This window comes from Lygodium microphyllum, chromosome 21, assembly GCF_053477565.2.
Source record: "Lygodium microphyllum isolate KBCC chromosome 21, Lygodium_microphyllum_v1.1.10, whole genome shotgun sequence".
Taxonomy (NCBI): domain Eukaryota; kingdom Viridiplantae; phylum Streptophyta; class Polypodiopsida; order Schizaeales; family Lygodiaceae; genus Lygodium; species Lygodium microphyllum.
In genome coordinates this window covers 53,116,641-53,137,000 of record NC_141155.1, presented here as the reverse complement: position 1 = coordinate 53,137,000, position 20,360 = coordinate 53,116,641, and the positions used below count along the sequence as shown (strand labels likewise).

The 20,360-nt window shown below is 39.9% G+C and overlaps 1 protein-coding gene across 1 annotated transcript; it reads right to left on the bottom strand.

Annotated features, from left to right (window-relative positions):
• Positions 1–207: 207 nt before the first annotated feature.
• LOC148018008 (zinc-finger homeodomain protein 2-like) lies at positions 208–3,922 on the bottom strand. Its single transcript, XM_087661656.1, has one exon. The coding sequence runs from the start codon at positions 3,573–3,575 to the stop codon at positions 2,763–2,765; it is 813 nt and encodes a 270-aa protein (XP_087517782.1). The 5' UTR covers positions 3,576–3,922; the 3' UTR covers positions 208–2,762.
• Between the last annotated feature and the right edge of the window lie 16,438 nt (positions 3,923–20,360).

The window sequence follows — 20,360 nt, the reverse complement described above, 5'->3', positions numbered from 1 at the left end:
TATCAACAAAGAATCCCATCAAAAACCATGAGTACTACTTGGATGTCGATGCCCTGTACCACCGTGGATTATAGCCGCTGCCCCCAAAAATAAGTGAGAACGTTAAAGAAGGGACACGCCAATCTCATTAATCAAATAAGAATCAAATTCTATCTACACTTTGGCAACCATTGGAGCAAAAGAGCCAAGCCAGATTGGAAGTCAGAATGACTAAAGAAGACTTCATCTACAATGGAAAAGGACACACCGAGCCAATTACATGATAGCACTACAATCAGAATCCATTGACCATGTGAGGGAGAAGATTTCCTTCAAGGTCATTCAAATAAAAAGCATTAGATACTGATGTCAGACTCTATGTGGATCAATATCATAATACCCATAATTGAAGAGCATCTCATTAAGGCTTCAGCTCAACTAAGTTACTTGGGATTGAAGAGCATCTCTTTACCCTCTAAGCCCTAACTTTGATAGAGCACCTACTAGGAGAAGCCAAGGGGATATTTATAAGTGTTGTTCAATAGCATAAATAAGTATTTTCATTTGGAATGCATGGAAGGATAGGAATAATAAGGTCTTTTGTGACAACTCCAATGTGGTCAGTAGATTGATATTTGATTTGATGTTTGCTTGGATGTGAGGAGACAATCATCAGATACAAAGCAAAGAACTTCAAAAAAAGGGAGATCCACACTCCTACAAGTTACAAGCAAGGGAAATAGAGATGGCACAGATCCTCCTTGCTCTCAAAGAATACAAGACGTGATGCTCGGACATTATAGCTTCTTTTTTGCATCATATATATCGGCCCAGTTTAAAGACATCATGTAATCTTTCTTTGCATAGAAGAAGAAGAAGAAGAATGATTTGTACGTGGTAGGAACAATCCCAAGCTGCCTTTAAGCATATAGACATTTGCCAGGACTCAGGAGAGTGGAAAAACAAGTACTTAAGTGCCATCCAAGCGAAGAAGGCCACAGTACCATCTTTGCGATAGATATCCCTACAAACTGTGATGTACATTATCGTATTTTATATTGGGTAATGCAAACTTAACGCTTCTTCAAAAGAAAGGGAAAGAAAACCTTCTGGGCTGCTCCCAAGACGCCCACGTGCCTTTTGATTCCTCTCTGTCTGTGTCTGTGTGTGTCTCTCTCTCTTTTGACGGCTTCGATAGCACATGCAGTGGAGATGCAAAGATCTGTATTATGTAAACCTGCTATGAAGAAAGGCCGCAGCGATGGCTGTACAACAGAATCCTTTGTCGAGATATAATAGAAGCATTGCTTGGACAGCACGTCTCCCAGCTGGGTTGTCTTCTCCACTTCCACTGTACACGTTATACAGCACGCCAGCTAATTAGCTACAGTAACAATATACGATCACAACGACATATCACATGGGATGTCCACACTCCTGTGCCCCCTGAAAAAATCTAAAGCAATGCTGCCTCACAGCCTGGTTTAGATGTTAATCTTGCTTATTGATCCAGCTTGTTAACAAGGCAAAACAGTCCCAACAATCAAATGCGTGAGAGGTTTTATTCAGAGGTGGTTTTAGTCGTTTGCATTGCGAGAGATGTATGTTATTCCTATGTATCGATGGGAACTGATAATCAGCCTGTTGTGGTGGTGGATGGGGACACGACCGCGCCTGCAACTCTCATCCCCCACTACAACAGGCTAGTTATGTGCTGGCTCCCTTGCAGCAGCTCATGATATTGTGGAACTCCCATCACCACTGTGACAAAGTATTGATGTGGTATCTCCCTTGCAGAAGCTCCCACCCCCTACTTTAACAGACTAGTTATGTGGTACCTCCCTTGCAGAAGCCCATGATAGTGAAGAAACTCTCAGACTCCCATCCCCACTGTAATAGACTAGTTATGTTGTACCTCCCTTGCAGAAGCTCCTGATATTGTAGCAGCTCAACTCCCACCCCCATTCCCACAGGCTAGTTATATGATAGCTCCCTTGCAGCATCCCATGATATTGTCAGAAGCCCGGAACACGCCTAGAACTTCTATTACATAGCAATTATTTCGAAGACTGCAGCAGCTTATCCTGAGCAATTTTTATGCTTGAGGAGAACTGACCCTGGCCGGGTCAGCTTGGAGTGTTATATGCTTAGGTAAGCATGGTATAGAGAGCTGTCTCTGCCACAGAAACCAAAGAAATGAAGCTTCAAGGGACATCTCACTGGAGAGCTTACTAAACAGAAGTACAACTTTTGGGAGGGTATTCTGGAATCAGAATGTACCAAGCAAATGTGAGTCTTTCATCATTTACATGAGTATCTGAGAGGCCCAATGTGAGCTGCATCATGACTTCAGGTTACAAGAAGAGGGGCCATATGCAGCTCTGCCTTTGTATACAGAAAAGCTTTTTTAATTCCCATGCATGATTACATCATGTTGGGCTCCGTGAAATTCAATCATGAACAATGGCCCATTTCCATCTCTTCATGGCAATGCTGTTCTACATACAAATGCAGCTCCCTGACATGTGCTGGAAGAGAGTGCAAATTTCATGATTTCCTGATCCAGGTATTGTCTAAGATTGCTTGATGCTAGGTTCTTTGCATGTGCCCACCTATCCGCCTCAAACCCTGCAAATCGGGTCTGAAACCAAGACCATCAGATGCTGGGCAGGAAGAACCACACATGAAATGTTAAGCAGACAAGCTCCCAAGCAGTTGGGGAACAGTCATCTGATGTGTAGTTGAATAGTGGAACCTCCCCCATCTTGAGAAAAGGCCAAATTTCACAAGGTGGGCTTCTTTCCAAGGGTGTTCTTGTTATTGTGCATCCATACCTTGAGCACATGCCTTTTCACTCCAACTTCAGCACAAAACTGCTGCACAGCCTGCTCATCATGCTTCTGTATCCGCCATCCGAGCGTCTCTGAAAACTCCCACATCCTCTCCTTCTGCTCCGCTGTGAATTTAGTCCTGAATCTCTTTCTCAGCAAGCCTGAAGATTGTGATGCAGTCAATTGGGGTGACATCAAACCACCATCTCCCTCTTGCTCATCTGATTCAGACCTGCCTGCACCCCCTAGTGCCATGATCATTGATGGTGGGGGCCGCGGCATGAGAGAGGGGGGCGGGGGGAGGGCGAGCGGCGGGGCATGGGGGGCAGGCAGTAGATGCCCAAATCTCTTCTTATCCCTCTCACCTTCTACTTCTCTTCTGTGGAAATTCCTGTGGCAATCACAGGCAGCACATTTTAGGGCCTCTAGTGTGCCCTCCTCTCCACTAGGCATGAACTCCCCACACCCATCTAGGGCATGCCCACCCAGGCTTGCAGCATGATTTTTCAGGCACTCCCTATACTTGACAGGCTTCTTGACCTTCATCAAATCAAGATTAGGGATCTTCATCTCCATACTTAACCTAGCATCATGATCAGCAGTGCCCATGCCATTACTTGAACCCCCACTCATCCCATTGCCATTCCCCCCGAGCATCCGGAGCTTGGATGCCTCGTGGATGGGGGCGTATGATCCGTGCGCAGCTCCGACCGCTGGCAATGGCATCTCGGGGGGGGCGTCTTCATCATGGCCTTCGAGCTCCATAACCTGTGAGCAGCTGGCTAGAGGCACCTTTAGGCAGAGGGGTGTGCAGCCAAGGGTAAGGGGTTTGACTAAGCTACATGGGTGAAGTAAGGGGAGAGTTACTGAGAGGAATTGAGCTAAGTAAGTGAGGAGAAAAGCCAAGGAAAGGAGCTAAATGGGGTAGGGGGGAGGTTAGCAGGACTTAAGGGGGGCAAGGAGATGGAGGGAGGTTAGGCAAAGACGCGTGGGAGGGGGGGGGGAGGGGAGAGACTCAATGATTAGGGGGTAGTGAAAGAGAAGCCTTGGGAAGAGTGTTTGTGTGTGTCTCTGAGAGAGAGAGAGAGAGAGAGAGAGAGAGAGAGGGAGGGAAGGGGGGGACAGTAGTATCAGTCACCAGTGTGTAGTCATGAATGAAGAAGCTGTATGATGTATCTCTAGGGTCTATAGAGAGGTAATCTGATCAGTGATAAAGAGAGTGATCGAGAGAGAGAGAGAGAGAGAGAGAGAGAGAGAGAGAAGAGAGAGGCTTATGATTAAGCTAATAAGCCTGATAAAAATCAGCAGCACAAAGCAAGGGCTGTGTTTGGAGAGAGGGGGACAAAGGATAATAGCCCATCCCAGTACACGGCCGTCCACTGACGTGGCAGGCGCCCTGCACCCCCGCCAGGGCTGTCACGCTCGTCCTGCCAGCACGCTCGCCTGCTGACGTGGCCGCTCTCTTGTACGGCCTCGCCACGTTGGCCGCTGACTGTGCACCTCCGCCTTTTTTCTTAATTTATCCCTTTTTCTTAATAGTTTTCTGTGGTCGGGCCTAATATTTTCTGCTTAATTAAGTATTAATATTATTATTGTATTTGCCCGATTTTCATTTTGTGCTTTTTTTTTTTTCCCGTTTTAGCTGTAAAGCCTGGCGCACATGGCCTCGCACGCTCCAAACCCCCCCCCCCCGCCCCCCCCCTTAATATTATTTTTCTTGGGGGAGAGGAATAATTACACATACACCTCCAAAGAAATGCCACACATTCCTTGTGTGTCTATAAGATCTCATCAAGGCCTCTACAAGATTTCTTCTCTTTCAAAGGAAGGGCACACCTTTATATATTAATGATCAAGGAAATGCAAGCCTATCTACCTCATAGTAAAAACCCTTGTTGCCTTCCTTGGAGACCCAACAAGAGGTGACCAAAATTAATAGATTGTAGCCCTCCGGCCCCTACAACTTACACCCAACTCCACAACCTTTTCATTCTAGCACTCTTAGACAATATCTTCTTTCCCAACCAATTGCATGTACAGACATCACACCACTTCTTTCATACTCATGAACACACACTCCGTGCGTTTGTCGTACACCCCCCTTAACAACCTACTGCCATTTCTAATCGTCACGGATTATATCTCTATACAACATGAGTTTTCCTAGAAGCATTAGATTGTATCTATATACATGCATTCAAGCTTAATGCACATCACCAGATGTATTAACACATAGGTGTCAAGCATTCAAAGCACATTTTCTAAAGCAACGTCCTTTGGGCTCTATCACATTCCCAATTATTGGTGGGGTAAAGTAAACTCCTTTAAGCTTTGTTTCATCTTGAGTGGCTACAAATAAGTGGTAGCTCAAACTCTAGAGAAAATGCAATAGATAGACAAGATGTGCAATTCTTAGCTCTTGTCTCGTGCAATTTTACAGAGAGAAGTACTAGCAATGCTAGCAACTGCTGCTACCATCAAATTTCAACGTTAGAGGGTACCCAAGGGGTGGACAAAATGTCCCAATAGTGATGGCTAAGGGTTAATAAAATGTATGTTTGCTTGTTGCGTTCATGTAAATCTCAAGCTTTCCTACTTGAACAATTAATCGGACTTGCTCCTTCTAGCAATATCACTAAAATAGAGTCCTAGTGTGATCAAGCATTGATGATTTTGAGACTTGTAAGTATCCTATTTGCACACATAGGAGTAGTATCAATGTATTCCTTACCACTTTTAGAGGGGGGGTTCCCTCCCCTTACCCCTTCCTCCGCACATTAGACCTCAAAGAGGATTACCGTCAAGAGCATACGATAACTCAAAATAGGCATTAACAAGAAACTTGTATTCAATAAATACTTTTCATGCTTTTCAAAATGATAAGATGCAATTGTCTTAATACATTTTGCTAGTGTTGACCCCATTGGCACCACATGAAAATTGGTCAAATAATTTCTAGCGTAAATTCACATAATTGAAGAAAAGAATCCTCTATCCACTATATTATTATACTCACTATAACCTTGTTACTTGTCTTTAAAAAGTTCAAACTAGTGGTAATCAACTTTTTGTGACGGCCTACTGAAAATTAGTGAGATCGTGCACTATTGAATTGGTATAAACTAGTGATGCACACAAAAGAGAGCTATCTTTTGATTGTCACTCAGGGATGTTTAGGCCTAAAAAGTCCAACTTAATGAACAATAGAGCTATGAAATATTCCATATGCACCAAGAAATGCACGTTACCATAGGGGACAACAAATTCATAACACAATGTTAGAAAGGGATAGATGTACAATGGTGATCCAACACGCAGTAGCCTTAACTTTGGGCTAGTAGAAATGTCTTTGACCAAGGTTATCCTTGAACTATCCATTGAATATATGCACATTCCTGTATTCTTCAAAGTTGAGTGAGTACATAATAAAATGTGAGTATATAATCAACTCCTTTATCATGTTTCTCAACTTGATGTGGAGTGGATATAATGGGTTGAGTTGATATGTTTTTAAATTGGATGCATAGTAAGATCCTTCCATTAAAAAACCTTCAAGTGTAAAGGAATTGAAAACCACACCTCTTCTCAACATTGCTCTTCAAGTGAGAAGAAACAAGGTCAAAGTTTCAAGTAAATGTGCTATCGCATCATATTTCCATTACATTTAAAGCATAGCATTTCACATGAGTATGAAGTTGGAAGTTATGTGACTCACAAGACTTCATTGATCTCTAATTTATGGTAGCCTGCCTTATGCTAAAAAGACAACAGACAATGGTCATTTGAAAAGTAAAAGCATGGTGCTGCAAAAGAGTTTCTGACATGCATAAGTTGTGTGTGTGTTGTGGTTACATTACAAGAAGTCACTTGTATATGCTTTCTTAAACTTTAATGTACTCAATTATTTTTCTAGTACAATTGCCACCTAATCATAACAATCATCTTGAAGTTTTCATCATAAGAAGAGAAAAGGCTAGACTGTCAACATTCCAAACCCCACTACAAGGCCTAGATGATTGAATTTTGACCTAATCATTACATTTCTTAAGTTAGCATTCTCCATGCAGGAAAGCTAACCTTTAGTAAATTCTTACACTTCAAAGGTAGATAAACTCATTAGTTTGTTACTCTCAAGAAAATGCACCACAGCTGTTAGCAGACTAAATAGTAGTATTTTGTAATGTCAATCACTCAGTTGTAATTCATAGAACATCTTCTAGGCTAGAATAGAAACCCACTTGCTACCAGAACCTACATGGTGCCTTATATGCATACACGATGAGACTTTTATCAAACAGATTGTAAGATATTATGGTAGTAAGACAACTTGTTACCTCAAACTAGTTGGCACTATGGTACACATGTGAGGAAGCTTTTGACAAACAATGCATAAGATATTGTACTAGTAAGACACTTGCTACATTGGTGACAACATGGTACAAATGAGAGAAGAAACTTTTAACAAAGAACTATTTGTTAGAGATACACAAAAGTCCTAAAGCTAAATCTCTTATTATGTAATGAGTACCAACAAGACACTAACTGCTCATTAGTGTCCAACAAGTTGCAACTTGTTTCTAACATGTGCTAATCTCCTAGCAACAAAGGGCATTTTTTTAAACAATGCAATAAAAGAGAAAACATATGAATATTAAGGAATACTAACATGTGAAGTTTAAGATGGAAAACTTCTAGCATTCCAAAAGTCTTAAAGGCACACCCCCCAACAAAGAAGCATAGACATATAAGAGAACAAATAGTCTTCTTTTGGCCAATGGATCTCTTGACTTCAAATTTGGACAATAATAACCTTTTCAAATATTTACGATCAAATTTGGAAAGTAATGCATCTTTAAATAGTGGTTACATGTCTTGTTAACTAATAAAATTCCTTCTTATCTGGAGACTTTGTGTTCCTGCGACACAAACACAAATGTGTGCATGTGCGTGCGAGCGCGCATGCGCGGGCGCACACACACACACACACTCTCTCTCTCTCTCTCTCTCTCTCTCTCTCTCTCTCTCTCTCTCTCTCTCTCTCTCTCTCTCTCTCTCTCTCTCTCTCTCTCTCTCTCTCTCTCTCTCTCTCTCTCTCCATCCTTTGACAATAATACATGTAAGGTTTCATTAAGTTGTGCACATCACCCATATCTCACATAGCTAGTTCTCTATGGTATGTTGTATATAAGCATTCCTAAAGGAGATCAAAGTAATAATTATAGTTATATCACAATTTCACAATAAGTCTCACCTTCATTTGCTTGAATTTTGGATGGGTTGTGGTGGTTATGGATAACTCTATTAGTTTTTCCCTATTGTGTTAAGGTACACGATATTATTTGAATTAACTAGTTATGCTTCCTATTAGTGACATGTAGGGCTTTTTGCGTGCCTTTGATGTCTTCATTTAGATGAAGGATAAGGTTCCATTAAGTTGTGTGTTAAGATGTGCACATGAGTCATATCTCGCATGACTAAATTCACTATTGTACACTGTATGTAAGATTTCAAAAGGAGATTAACAGAATCATGGCTATGTTCAAAGTTATCGACTCATCTCACCTTCATTTGTTTGAATCTTTGATGGGTTATGGTGATTGTGGTTCATTTTGTTAACTTTTTCCCTATCGTGTTAAGGTACATACCATATATTGAATTAACTACTTTTGCTTCCTATTGGTGACTTGTAGGGCTCTTGCATGCCTTAAATGTCTTCATCTAGATGAATCCATTCTAGTTTGATTGTTATTATATTTCTCCAAAGATATCTACATTTAAGTCATATTGTTGTATACATCACAAACAAATATGGGTTTTTTTTGCTACCTCTCCTGCTTGCACATATTGATGTCATATAACATCAAGAGCACATGCTACTATGAAGCAACTAGCATGCTTACATACAAGGTTATGTATACAGTGAGAACCAAGTTATGAATCGCAAGATGAGAAAACATGTAGAGCTTTACTATTGTAATGAAGCTCATTTCTAGAAACACATCTCTTTATGCAACTCATTGGTGGGACAAAGTATGGTAGCATAACTAAGTGCAACCAAAAAGTTTAAAGCGTGCTCGATGATATAATGTTTGTTACACATATTCCGAAAAATGGAGCAATTATTCATAGCTTAAATGTTTAGGAGCACATTTCTCAATAATAAAGTTGTTTGTCTTGCTAAATCCAAGGCCTTTTAAATGTTAAAGTTGATGATGATTTTAGGTTTCCTATAATGTTCTTGACAAGAGAAAGAGAAAAGGTGGCTCTTTTATATTCGAAAGAGGTGCTTTATGTAAATTCCATGGAATACAAATTACGTGAACTTGAGCACCAATTTGAGAAGAAATTTCCATTATTTTGCTTATATCAAGTAAGAGCTTACAACTATCATGAATATCTTTTGTTTTGGCTATAAACTGTCATATCACCTTGGGATCTAAGGTAAAATCAATATGTAGACCATTATACAAGTGTGCATGCTTGCCTTTAAATCACATGTTAGAACTTTGGTCTTGACTCTTTGAGTAGCAACAACCACATAATAAACACTTCATTTACGATTTGTCAAGTGTTGTGACAAATTTGTGCAAACACTTAGAGAATCTTCGCATTAATCAAATGTTTCCAATTTATAAGCTAATATGGTTCAATATTCTTTCATTTCTGCTATATAATGTTAAAATCAACCATTAGGGAATTACAACTCTTCTAACCTTTTAAAAAAACATAGATCATGTTCATTTCATGGTTTTCAAGTGGGCACAACTTACAATTTGATTCATTGAGTTGATTCACCTAGTATGTCTATGTACAAAATACAAAGTAAGAGAGACATGAAAACATTAAAAAATATATGATAGGTAAGAGTGCCACAAACCTTTGAGATGTGTGAAAGAGATTCTTCTTCACTTACTTGAATGAGTGTTCAAGGAATTTGTTAAAACACTTTATAGTAGTTATCACTGGGAAATCTAAAATTAAGATGCATACAAGTACTTATCCCATTTTTTGATTTTTGAATAAGACACAAACACATGGAATGGAGTGTAAAAGGTTAGAAACCTTATCAAATCTATTCCACAATCGAAAATAACTACGTTGCTTCTTTTTTCATTGTTGCTTCTTTTAGATTCTTTTGTTTCACCAACAACAAACACTTCGAATCATTGGCTCAAATGCTTATGTGAACTTTTTGTATGCTAAAAAAAATATTAGTTGCAAATATACAATCAAAGTGTTTCCATGTGGTATAAATACTTGCATTTGAAAAAATAAAATGATAAACTCCACAATATAGATCACCACCACTTTTTAGCATGGAAGATAATTTATAAGGCCATTTTATGACACTTCTTTGAGTTTCAATTGCAAATTAGCATGTGCTTTGATATTTCTTAACTTGGAGATAGTAGAAAAATCCCATTTTGATATCTTGAGATTCCTATTGCTAGTATTCATATTCCTGTGTGAGGTAACTACACCCATATTGTAAATTTTATTCATAGGAAGACTATCATAATCCATTGTGTAGTGGAAATACTTCATCCTTCAAATAGTGGGTGTGTGAATGTGAATGATCCTTATGGTTTTAATGTTTTGGAGGCTCAAGTATATGCTAAAATGCATTCTTGTACCATAGTGTAGGGAATATAGTCAAAACAATCCCTAGCTCACAAGGATCTATACATTTAGTATGTTGATCAGGTAAGAAAATCCCTAGACTTTAGAAAGAAACTAGAGCTTAGCATAGTTTTATTAGGATGTTGTTACAAAATATTAGGTTTCAAACATGCTTACCATATTCATCATTCTATGCTTTGGTTTGTAATGGTCATATGGTGTGTGACTAAGAGTAATTTGGTGTGGAGATGATGTGAGACATGCATGTATAGATCGATTCTCTCTCTCTCTCTCTCTCTCTCTATATATATATATATATATATATTTCTAGTGATGTTTTGCAGTAGTTAGGTGCAGAATATGAACATGCTTATGTAGGTACAACAACAACAACAACATGTGATGCAGGCTGCTACTCAAACAAAAACTATTGCGATGAATGCTCTACAAGTAATAGAGCGTGAGATGAAGTTGTTTAATAGCAGGAATATATATTCATATTTGCATACCTATGCTCAAAAGATGGAGAATTTCTTTGAGGTAGCTCAACTTGCATGGAACCAGTATTTTGTATGAGCCATTGTACATGAACTGAAAGATCGAGTTACTGAATTGTACATGAATGATGCTAACTGGGTAGGTTTCAAGAAGACACTCAAGAAAGAATTTCACATTGAAGACACTAGTTTGATTACTCGCAAGACTTTCTAGGAGTGGGTTCTAAAATCCAATAAGGGTCTTGTGGCTACAAAGCTATTAACAGAATTTGAAATTCGGTTTGAGTAGTTAGATCTTGCAGAATAGCAAGCTCTTGCAAGTCAAAAAATTAAATTGTTTGTACAAGTAGCAGATCGTGAACTTCAACAAAAGCTTGATGATTTGCTAGAGGATCTGACTACAAAGAGGGGGCTTAAAACAAAGTGGAGGCTTAAAACAAAGTGGAGACATGTTAAGGTAGCTCTTACTGCATTGGTGAAAAAGCATAGAAGGAGAGAAAGATTACATGTATCTAGCTTGCTCATTGTTACGAGCAAAATAGTTTATGTATCTAGTAAGCCACCCACTTTTGTAGCTAACCGTATGGCTGCACTACTATTCCCACTGTTAAAGAAGATGTATTAGATGAATTGGTTAAATGCATGTGGGATCTTCAGTTGAAGGTTGCAAAGTTGAATGAAAAAGGACAAGAGGAAAGGGGATGGGCAGCAACCCCTAAACCAGGAAAAATATATATGTGGCATGATATTTTGCAGCATGGAAGGAAGGATTGTGCTACTTATCATGAGGCCTTAGCATGACATCTCATCTTTTGAAAAGATGGAAAGATCCATGCACAAGAAACATGATTTCCTCTTGCTTTGAATTTTGGAAAGGGAGGTATGCAAAAGTTGTTGGAAGACTTGGCTATTTGAAATGCTAATGTGGTTGTACATGCTTCTACTTTTGATCTATAGTTGGATAGAATTTCTAGTCAGGTCCAAGGCTACTTATCATGAGGCTACTTATTTTGAGGCCTTGGCACGATAGCTCATCTTTTGAAAAGAAGGCAAGATCCATGCATAAGAAACATGATTGCCTCTTGCTTTGAATTTTGGAAAGGGAGGTAAAAGTTGTTGGAAGACTTGGCTATTTGAAATGCTAATGTGGTTGTACATGATTCTACTTTTAGTCTACAGTTGCATAGAATGCTTGGTAAGTGATGGTTGGTCCAAGGCTGCAATATGGAAGACTTGGCTATTTGAAATGCTGATGCGATTGTACATGCTTCTACTTTTGGTCTACAATTGGATAGAATGCTTGGCCACAAGTGATGGTTGGTCCAAGATTGTAATATGGACACATGCTTTGCATGCAGTTGAAAATAGAAAAGTTACTAATAGTGAAATGTTTCATGCAGGGCAAGGCATTCATGACATAATTGGCTAGGAATCATTGGTAGATGCATATTCAGTGTATGCATATTTAGCAAAGGTGCAAAACACAGATGTACTTATGGAAGAGCAACAAAAGAGAGATGAAGATAATGCAACGACATTTAAGAGAGTGACAAGAAGAAGTTTGGATCCGCCTAAAGCTACAAATTACCCCCTCCCAGCATGTAATGAAATAGATTGGGTAGGAGTAGAAACAGGATAACAAAAGGAGGGCAAAAAGAAGGGCAAGCAGCTAGGATATAAACTACAGTTTGATATTGAGATAGCCACAAAACTTAAGAAGGTTCTTGAAGAATGGATTTTAAACAGTCGAGTGGAATTTACCTTGGGAGAGGTGCTTGGCATTGCCAAGTGGGAATTTCATGACGAAATCATTGACATAATTAAGAGGAAGAGCCAATTTCTTGGTGATACCACTAGTGCATTCCTGAAATTTAAAGAGGAAACTGGTTTGTTGGGCATTCGGACTGAATATGAGCATGATGTAAGTGTTGGTTTATCTATGCAAGATGCTACTAATAAGTGGATAGCATGTGGAAAAGAGAAGAAATGGTTGAAAATGCATTGTCTTTTAGCAATATGCATGGTGGAGTAAGGTAGATGCAACAATATATGGAGAAGAGACTCTAGGATTTATTCCTCAGAGTCATTACACAAGAAATCACTAGGTAAGGGCTACCACTGAAATAGTAGTAAAAATAGGGGAGTGTAAAACTCCTTGTGTTGTTTTTCTTGACCACGGGTTTGATATTAATGTTATTGATCGTGGATTGTATGAGAATGGTGCATGGCCTATGGACACTGATCATGGTCAGCATATGAGGGCTGCAAATAATTCTTCGAGGGAGCTCTATGTTGCATGTCCTAATGTAAAAGTTACGATTGGCGATGTACAAGGATAGCATCACTTCTTTGTGCAAGATAGTTCCTCATATGTAGTGATTTTGGGACAGACCTGTATTATATGAGTGTGTATGGAAACAAGAGTGCTTGATGATGGTTCTGCTTATGCAAGAGTTAGAAGCAAGGATGGGAGAAAAGAACAATTTCTTACCATTTGTGTTAATCATCCTAGGAATCGGGATACGCTTTGAGAGTTTCCTTTGCCTCTAAATGGAAGGGGATTCAAAGACCCAGATTTTCATTGAGCATTGCTGTAATGTGGGGCTACAGTAATGCTATTCAAAGGATGTACTCGCCTCTTGATGGAATGAAGCATGTATTTACTACTGGTTATTCTCAGGTATCAAATAGTTCATGTTGGTTTAAGCCTATGGAAGCTATGTGCAATTAGGCTGAATGCCTATCTATGAAATGGGCTACTAAAAGGAACTGAGAGCATTGGGGTTATTAGCTAACAATGAAGGCATTTCAAGCCTCTTTTATGGGCTGAATATTACTAACACTATGGTTGAAATTTTAGTAAATATACATGTAAAAAATGAGGTTGAAAATAGAGTGTTGTTAGTATCTTTGGACATGTATGATGTTATAGCATTGTTTACTCAGTAGAAAGGATTACAATGGGATGAAGTAGTTGTGGAGACAAAGTATAAGATAGTTAACAAAAAGGTAAAACCAGTTGCTTTGCCCCTTTCATTAGACAATGAGGGTCTGTATGAGAAAGTGTCACTGCAGCCAAGCTTATGGGATCCTAAAGATATAGGTCATCAGTTTACTGTAGCTGAAACATTACAGGATTTGAAAGTTGGTGCAGAAAGGTTTTTTTTGCTCGCTGAAAGAGATTGTTTTATGCAGATGTTGTCTAGGCATGAGAAAGCATTTGCATTTCAGCTAGTTGAAATAGGTTGTGTAGATCCGAATGTTGTCTCTCCTATGGTAATATTTACTGTGCCACATGTACCATGGAACTTGAGGGCTATTCTGGTGCCTAAAGCTTACTCGCCAAAGCTAGTGGATTTGCTAAAATTAAAAAGATTCGCATGAAGATCTTGGAGCCCTCTTCAACTACTGCGTACTCAAATCATTGGTTTACTGTGCACAAAAGAATGGGGCTTTGAGATTTATTCAAGATATGCAGCTAGTCAAAAAAGTGACCATAAGAAATGTGGGTGCAGGTCCTGTGGTTGATGAATTTGTAGAGGCTTTTGCAAGGTGCAATGAACTCAGTGGCACACATGACAAGTTCTATGAATAGGATACTTAGGGATTTTATACCACAATTGACAATGCCCTTCTTGGATGATGTTCCAATCAAAGGGTGTGTAGTGGATAAAAAGAATGAAGAGATGGATGCTCATGGGTGCATACAATTTGTTGCAGACCATATTGTTGATTGTGAAAGGATTTTGAGGCATCTAGAAGAGGTGCATTTAACTCTTTCTAGACAAAAGTTAGTTGTTGGAATTGAAGAAGTTTTGATTGTTGGGCATATGTATGGGCCCTATGGTAAAAGACCTTCACCAATGAAAATAAATGGGATTGATAGAATGTAAGATGTATATATGAATGTATCCAAGGTGTATAATTTCTTGGGTGTATGTGTGTTCTATTTGATATGGATCCCTCACTTTGCACATATAGCTAATGCTCTATATTAGCTATTGAGGAAAGGTCAGAGGTTTCACTCGGAAAGGAAGCATCAGAAAGCAATGAAGAAATTAAAGCGGCTCTTGAAATTCGATCCTACATTGACAAAGGTTGATTATTCACATGGGAAGCCTATCATTATTACTATTGATATGAGCCTAATCGGGATTGGATGGTGAAGGGGAGCTACGAAGCTCTACCCGGAGACCTACGGACCGCTTATTGATCAAGTGTTTCAAGTCGAGCAACCATGGCTACCTCTCACATAGCCGACGCACAATGCCTACCTTGCGGGTGTAGTGAGCTTACGTTGATGCTCGATTGAGTTCTCTCCTCTCTCTTGCACTCCAGTAGCTCCACGATCCTTGGGGCAAGCTGAAGCAACCTCAAGCCCCCTCCGTCAAGCTCCATCCTCCATAGCCGCGTGAGAAAAGAGAAGAGAAGATGAAGAGAGAAGATGGGGAGCTTCTTCTTCACGAGCCCTCACTCTCACACACTCACTCCCTTTCTCTCTCACACTCCCTCAATCCCTCACTCAAGCACAAGCAAGAAGGCAAGAAACAAGAGAAGAAGAAGAAGAAGCTTTGGCCACACACAAGAATGAACTTCTCATTCACTTTTGAACTTTATATACATGCCCTACTTTTTGGGTGGTCATTCCCACTTTTTACATGGCCGACCATTAGCCTAGGCCTTCTTTTCCTATTTCCCACCATTCTAACTTATCCCGTTCCCACTAATGCATACAATTTGCACAGGAGTGAGCCCGGCGCTCTTTTTACAAGGATTCGGGAGCGCCTTCATATTTAATGGTGCGCTTTTACTCTTTTCTTTTCTTGAGGTGACACCATTGTCAGAAAGTTTATTATTCATAATATAAATCATGGAATTCTTATGAAAACAAAAGAACTTTACTAGGATTTATATGAGGAATTTTCATACATAACTCAATCATTGTTACCCAACAACCAACTTAGATATCACTTAGTTTCATAAGTTCTTTTGTATCTGTCATACAATTTTCAGTTGTATCATGTATATTGATAAAAAATTAAGTCTATGGGAACCCATAACTTGATCAGCTGGAAGTAATTGACAGTTTGCAGCCTAAGTCACATTGGTTCGAGAGGAAAATTTGGTTAGAAATCAAGAAAAGTGCCAAAAATCCACTAGGTTCATGTGGGACCTGAAATAATGGACTAAAATGACTTGTAAGTGACCTAAGTGGTCAAAGTGAAAAGTGGGAGTTGAGCAGGATGCAGCCCACATTTTTCGGTGCAAAAAATGGGCATGCATACCTGTGGCAACTGGAGAAGGAGCTGTGGGCTATGGTGCATGCTCCAAAGCATGCAAACTCAAGAAAAACTAGAGTTGAAGAAGGAGATACAAACAAGGAAGGTGAGAGCTCCTCTTACCTGTCCATTTGGAATGACGAAAATGAATGGTATGATAGTCGATAAAAGGGGGAAACCTGAGAAAAAGTAGGCAGCCTGCTCTTATGTGCGCCTTCTCTCATTCTTTTACCTTATTCATGGTCCAATGAAGCCCATCTTGTACCCAAGTACTTGAGTGACTTTGGGGCAAGCAAAGGGGAGGATTCTGATGGTGTATGGGTTGTTATGGACTTAAAAAACTAGTCATAAATAGGGCAGCCCACTGTTCTTGTCCATTTTGTTGAGTAAATAAGTGATCTATGTGGTTGTAATAGAAGAAATTGACCTCTTAACATTAGGGCTTTACTTGTGAATGATTAGAGGAGCTTATTCTTGAGATTGTGTACACTTTTAGAGCTTGATTATGGGCTGGAAATTATAGTTTTAAAACAGGGCTGAAGTTAAAATTATGCTTTATTAGTGCATTTCATGAGTTTTTGATCTATGTCTTGAATGTACTTGTATCTACCATCAAAATACTTGTTTCTTGGAGTTGTTATCCATCCATGTTCATGAAATGAAAACCATTTGAGCTTACATTTGGAATATGCATTTGGTTTAAATCTGAGATTATCCCTAATGTAAAGACTTATTATTCCCATATGCATTTGATGTGATTGAGACAAAGTCATTCATTCCATTCATGTATGCTAAATAAACAAAAAAAGCTTGATTTCTTCTTCTTCAACTAAGTCATTTCTAAAACCCGAATCTTATCAAACCCCAATCTTTCCCCCTTCTCCAATCCTTGAATCCCACACTCTTCTTCTGCTCTAAACCTCGGTGGTAGACCTTCCACCCCCAACACGACGACAGTGGTGAACCCGACGTGAAGGTCAACTGCGGAAGAAGAAGTACATGGGAGAATCATCAAGTTTGGGAGGAGATGCCTTGCAACAGTTGGTACGTTTGATGCAAGAAAGCTAACAACAACAATTGCAATTTCAGCAGCAGTTGCAATTGCAACAATAGGGGAGACAAGAAGAAGACCGGAATGATGCCGTTGCCATTAAAGCTTTGAAGCAGTTGGGCAGGAGCTCAAGCAATTTAATGGGTAAAATATGCCCTCTTTTATCCGCCTCTATACTGACAAGATGGTCTTCTTTGGAGTTCCATATCATGCCTGGAGCCGATATTTTGCCCATTTGGTCGTGCATGGCCTCCAGGACCGAATTCATGGTCATTTCCAAAAAGACACAGGATGGTCCGCATTCAAGAAGGCTCTTTGAGAAGAAAATTTTCTTGAAGATTCTGGCCTCATGACGAAAAAATTCTTCACTGAATGGGTCGAAAGGCCCAATAAGGAACTAACCGCTACTGCTCTTCACCACGAATTTGAAAGCAAATTTGCTCAACTAGATCCTGATGATCAGCAGGGTATGGAAAGCCAGATGATTGAATTATTTCTAAAAGTTGCAGATCCGTTCCTTCAAGAGAAGCTAACTGATTGGCTTGAAGATCCTGACTCTGAGATGGGATTGAAGATTGCTTCGAGTGATGTCACTGAAGCAGTTAATATGATTGCTCGAAGAGAGCGGATGCGCCTAAGATGGGGATCTACCTTTGCACCAACTGAATCCATAAAGGAGCCTGTTCGTGTATCTCAACCTCCTGTCTCTATGGCCGAGCAACCAAGAAATCCTGCTGTTCCATCTCCAAAGAAGGATGTCATGGATGAGCTAATTAAGAGCACGAGGGATCTCCATCTTAATTTAATGGAGATTAATTCCAAGGTGGAAAGGCTTGAGATGAAAGTGGAAGAAAGAGGACGGACAACTGCCCAAAGACCCATACGAGAAGGCTTCAAAAGACGTTGTATCTGGTGTGATAGCCTATAGCATGATAAGAGGGATTGTGGTGCATTCCGTGAAGCTGAAGCACAAAAATTAGTCTTTTGGAAGGATGGTAATATTCATGCAACTGAAACTGGGCTTCCTCTTGAGCCAAATTTCGGTAACAGTGACATGAAGAAAAGGCAGGAGGATTTGGCAACAAGAACAGCCTATGCAGTTGTTGATGCAGCAACCTATGGGCTCCAAATTGAGCCAACTAATGAAATTGTTAAAGCATGTAAAACTGATGCAAAATCTAAAGTGTGGATGTAGGCCTTAGATCGCATGGAGGAAGGCAAGGCAACCAAAGATGATTTAACTACTGCTAGTCAATGCATCCGAGGAAGAACTAGATGGACCAAGCCAGTTAATTCATTTTCAACTTTTGCTTGGTTAGCTGAAATTAATAATCATGAAGCTATGGTAGAAGAAAAGAGAAGAGATGAAGATGTTGCTGGTCCCTCCTCTTCGGGGCCAACTAAACGTGTGACAAGAAGTAAACCGGATCAGCAGAAGGCTGTTGATTATCCACCACCGCTAGAGCTTGATATGGGAGATGCCCCTCAAGTAAAGAAGACGGAAGGAAAAATAAAAGGCAGACATCCCAGCTACAAGTTGCAGTCTAACATAGAGACTGCAACGGATCTTAAGAGGATCCTAGATGAAAGGGTTCTTGGTAGTAGAATTGAATTTACAGTAGGTGAAATTCTCAGAATTGCAAAATGAGGATTTCATGATGTAATAATTGATGTAATTAAATGAAAAAGACAATATGTTAGTGAGGAAACTGAAGAATCCGTGTATGCTTTTTTGCAAGCACTTAATGTGTATTTGTAGGATGAAGAGAAGCTGAAAACTCAAGGGATTCGATTGGAGGCAATCAAAGAATTGATTGCAGCCATAGAAGCCAAAGATGAAGACATCTATGAAGCAGAAATTGAAGAAGCTGTTGTAGAAAATGTTATGGTGGGGTCTTCTCAATCCAAAGTGCAGCCCATGCATAAGAAAGAAGCTCATCTTCACAACATGCAAGAAGAAAGTGATGCTCACTTTATTCCTAGTAGTCACTACTCCCGTACCCATTGGGCAAGGGCGACCACCGAAACTGTTGTTAATATTGGAGAACAAGAGACTCCATGCATTGCCCTTATAGACCATGGCTCGAAAATCAATGCCATTTCAAGAAGTCTCTACGAGAATGGCGGATGGCCCATAGATATGGACCTAGGATGGCACATGAAAGTAGCCAATAACTCCTCTGGCGATCTCTATGCGGCATGCCCTTATGTAAAGTTACTATTGGTAATGTAAAATATGAATTTCATTTCTTTGTTCAAGATTCCTGCAGCTATCCTATCATTCTTGGACAACCTTTCATTTCTGAGTCTCGTTTGGAGACAAAGGCCATTGATGATGGTTCATCATATGCTCGTATAAGAAGTAAGGATAATGACAAAGCCGTCCGTGTAAATCATCACCGGAATAGAGATCAATTGAGAGATCATCCTGTACCTCCTAATGCCCAAGAATTTAAGGGTTTTCAGGTAGCACTGCTATAAGTGGAGGCTATGCGTTGAGATATCGAGCTCCACTCGTGATATGCCAGGGTGAACGCCAGTTTAAGCTTCATGCAACTGCCTATCAACATGCACTATCATTACAGCAGGGGCAATGTTGCTTTCATTTTTCGAGTTTGTGAGCAAGTCTCTGCAGGTAGCACAGCCGGAAAGTGCAAGAGTGCATTGTCTCAGATTGAGACGCCTTTTGTGGTGTAGCAAGAGGGTAGTATATGCTGCAGGCAAGGGCTTAAGCCCTTGGTTGCCCTGCTTTTTTGATTCGAGGCCATTTCGGGGCCCGTTTTGGAGGCGGAAGTTTTTCACATGCACTCAGTAAAATGCCCTATTTTTTGCTGTGCGACCACTGTTCTAAAGGTCGGTGAAAAGTTACCGTAGAAATTGCATCGTATGCATGTACACAAAAACATTGGGAGTTACAGAATCATCATTGTTGCATGTTGATGCAAAATCGTCACTAGGAAGTGACTGTGTGGTCAAATACCACTTTCATTAGTTTTGCAGATTTGCCCTTGTGAGGCTGAAGCTGTGTTTTTTGCAGTGACATAATTTTTTGCAGTGTTTTGTAATGGCGTCTGATCCTCTTTCACATATTGTCATTGAAAAG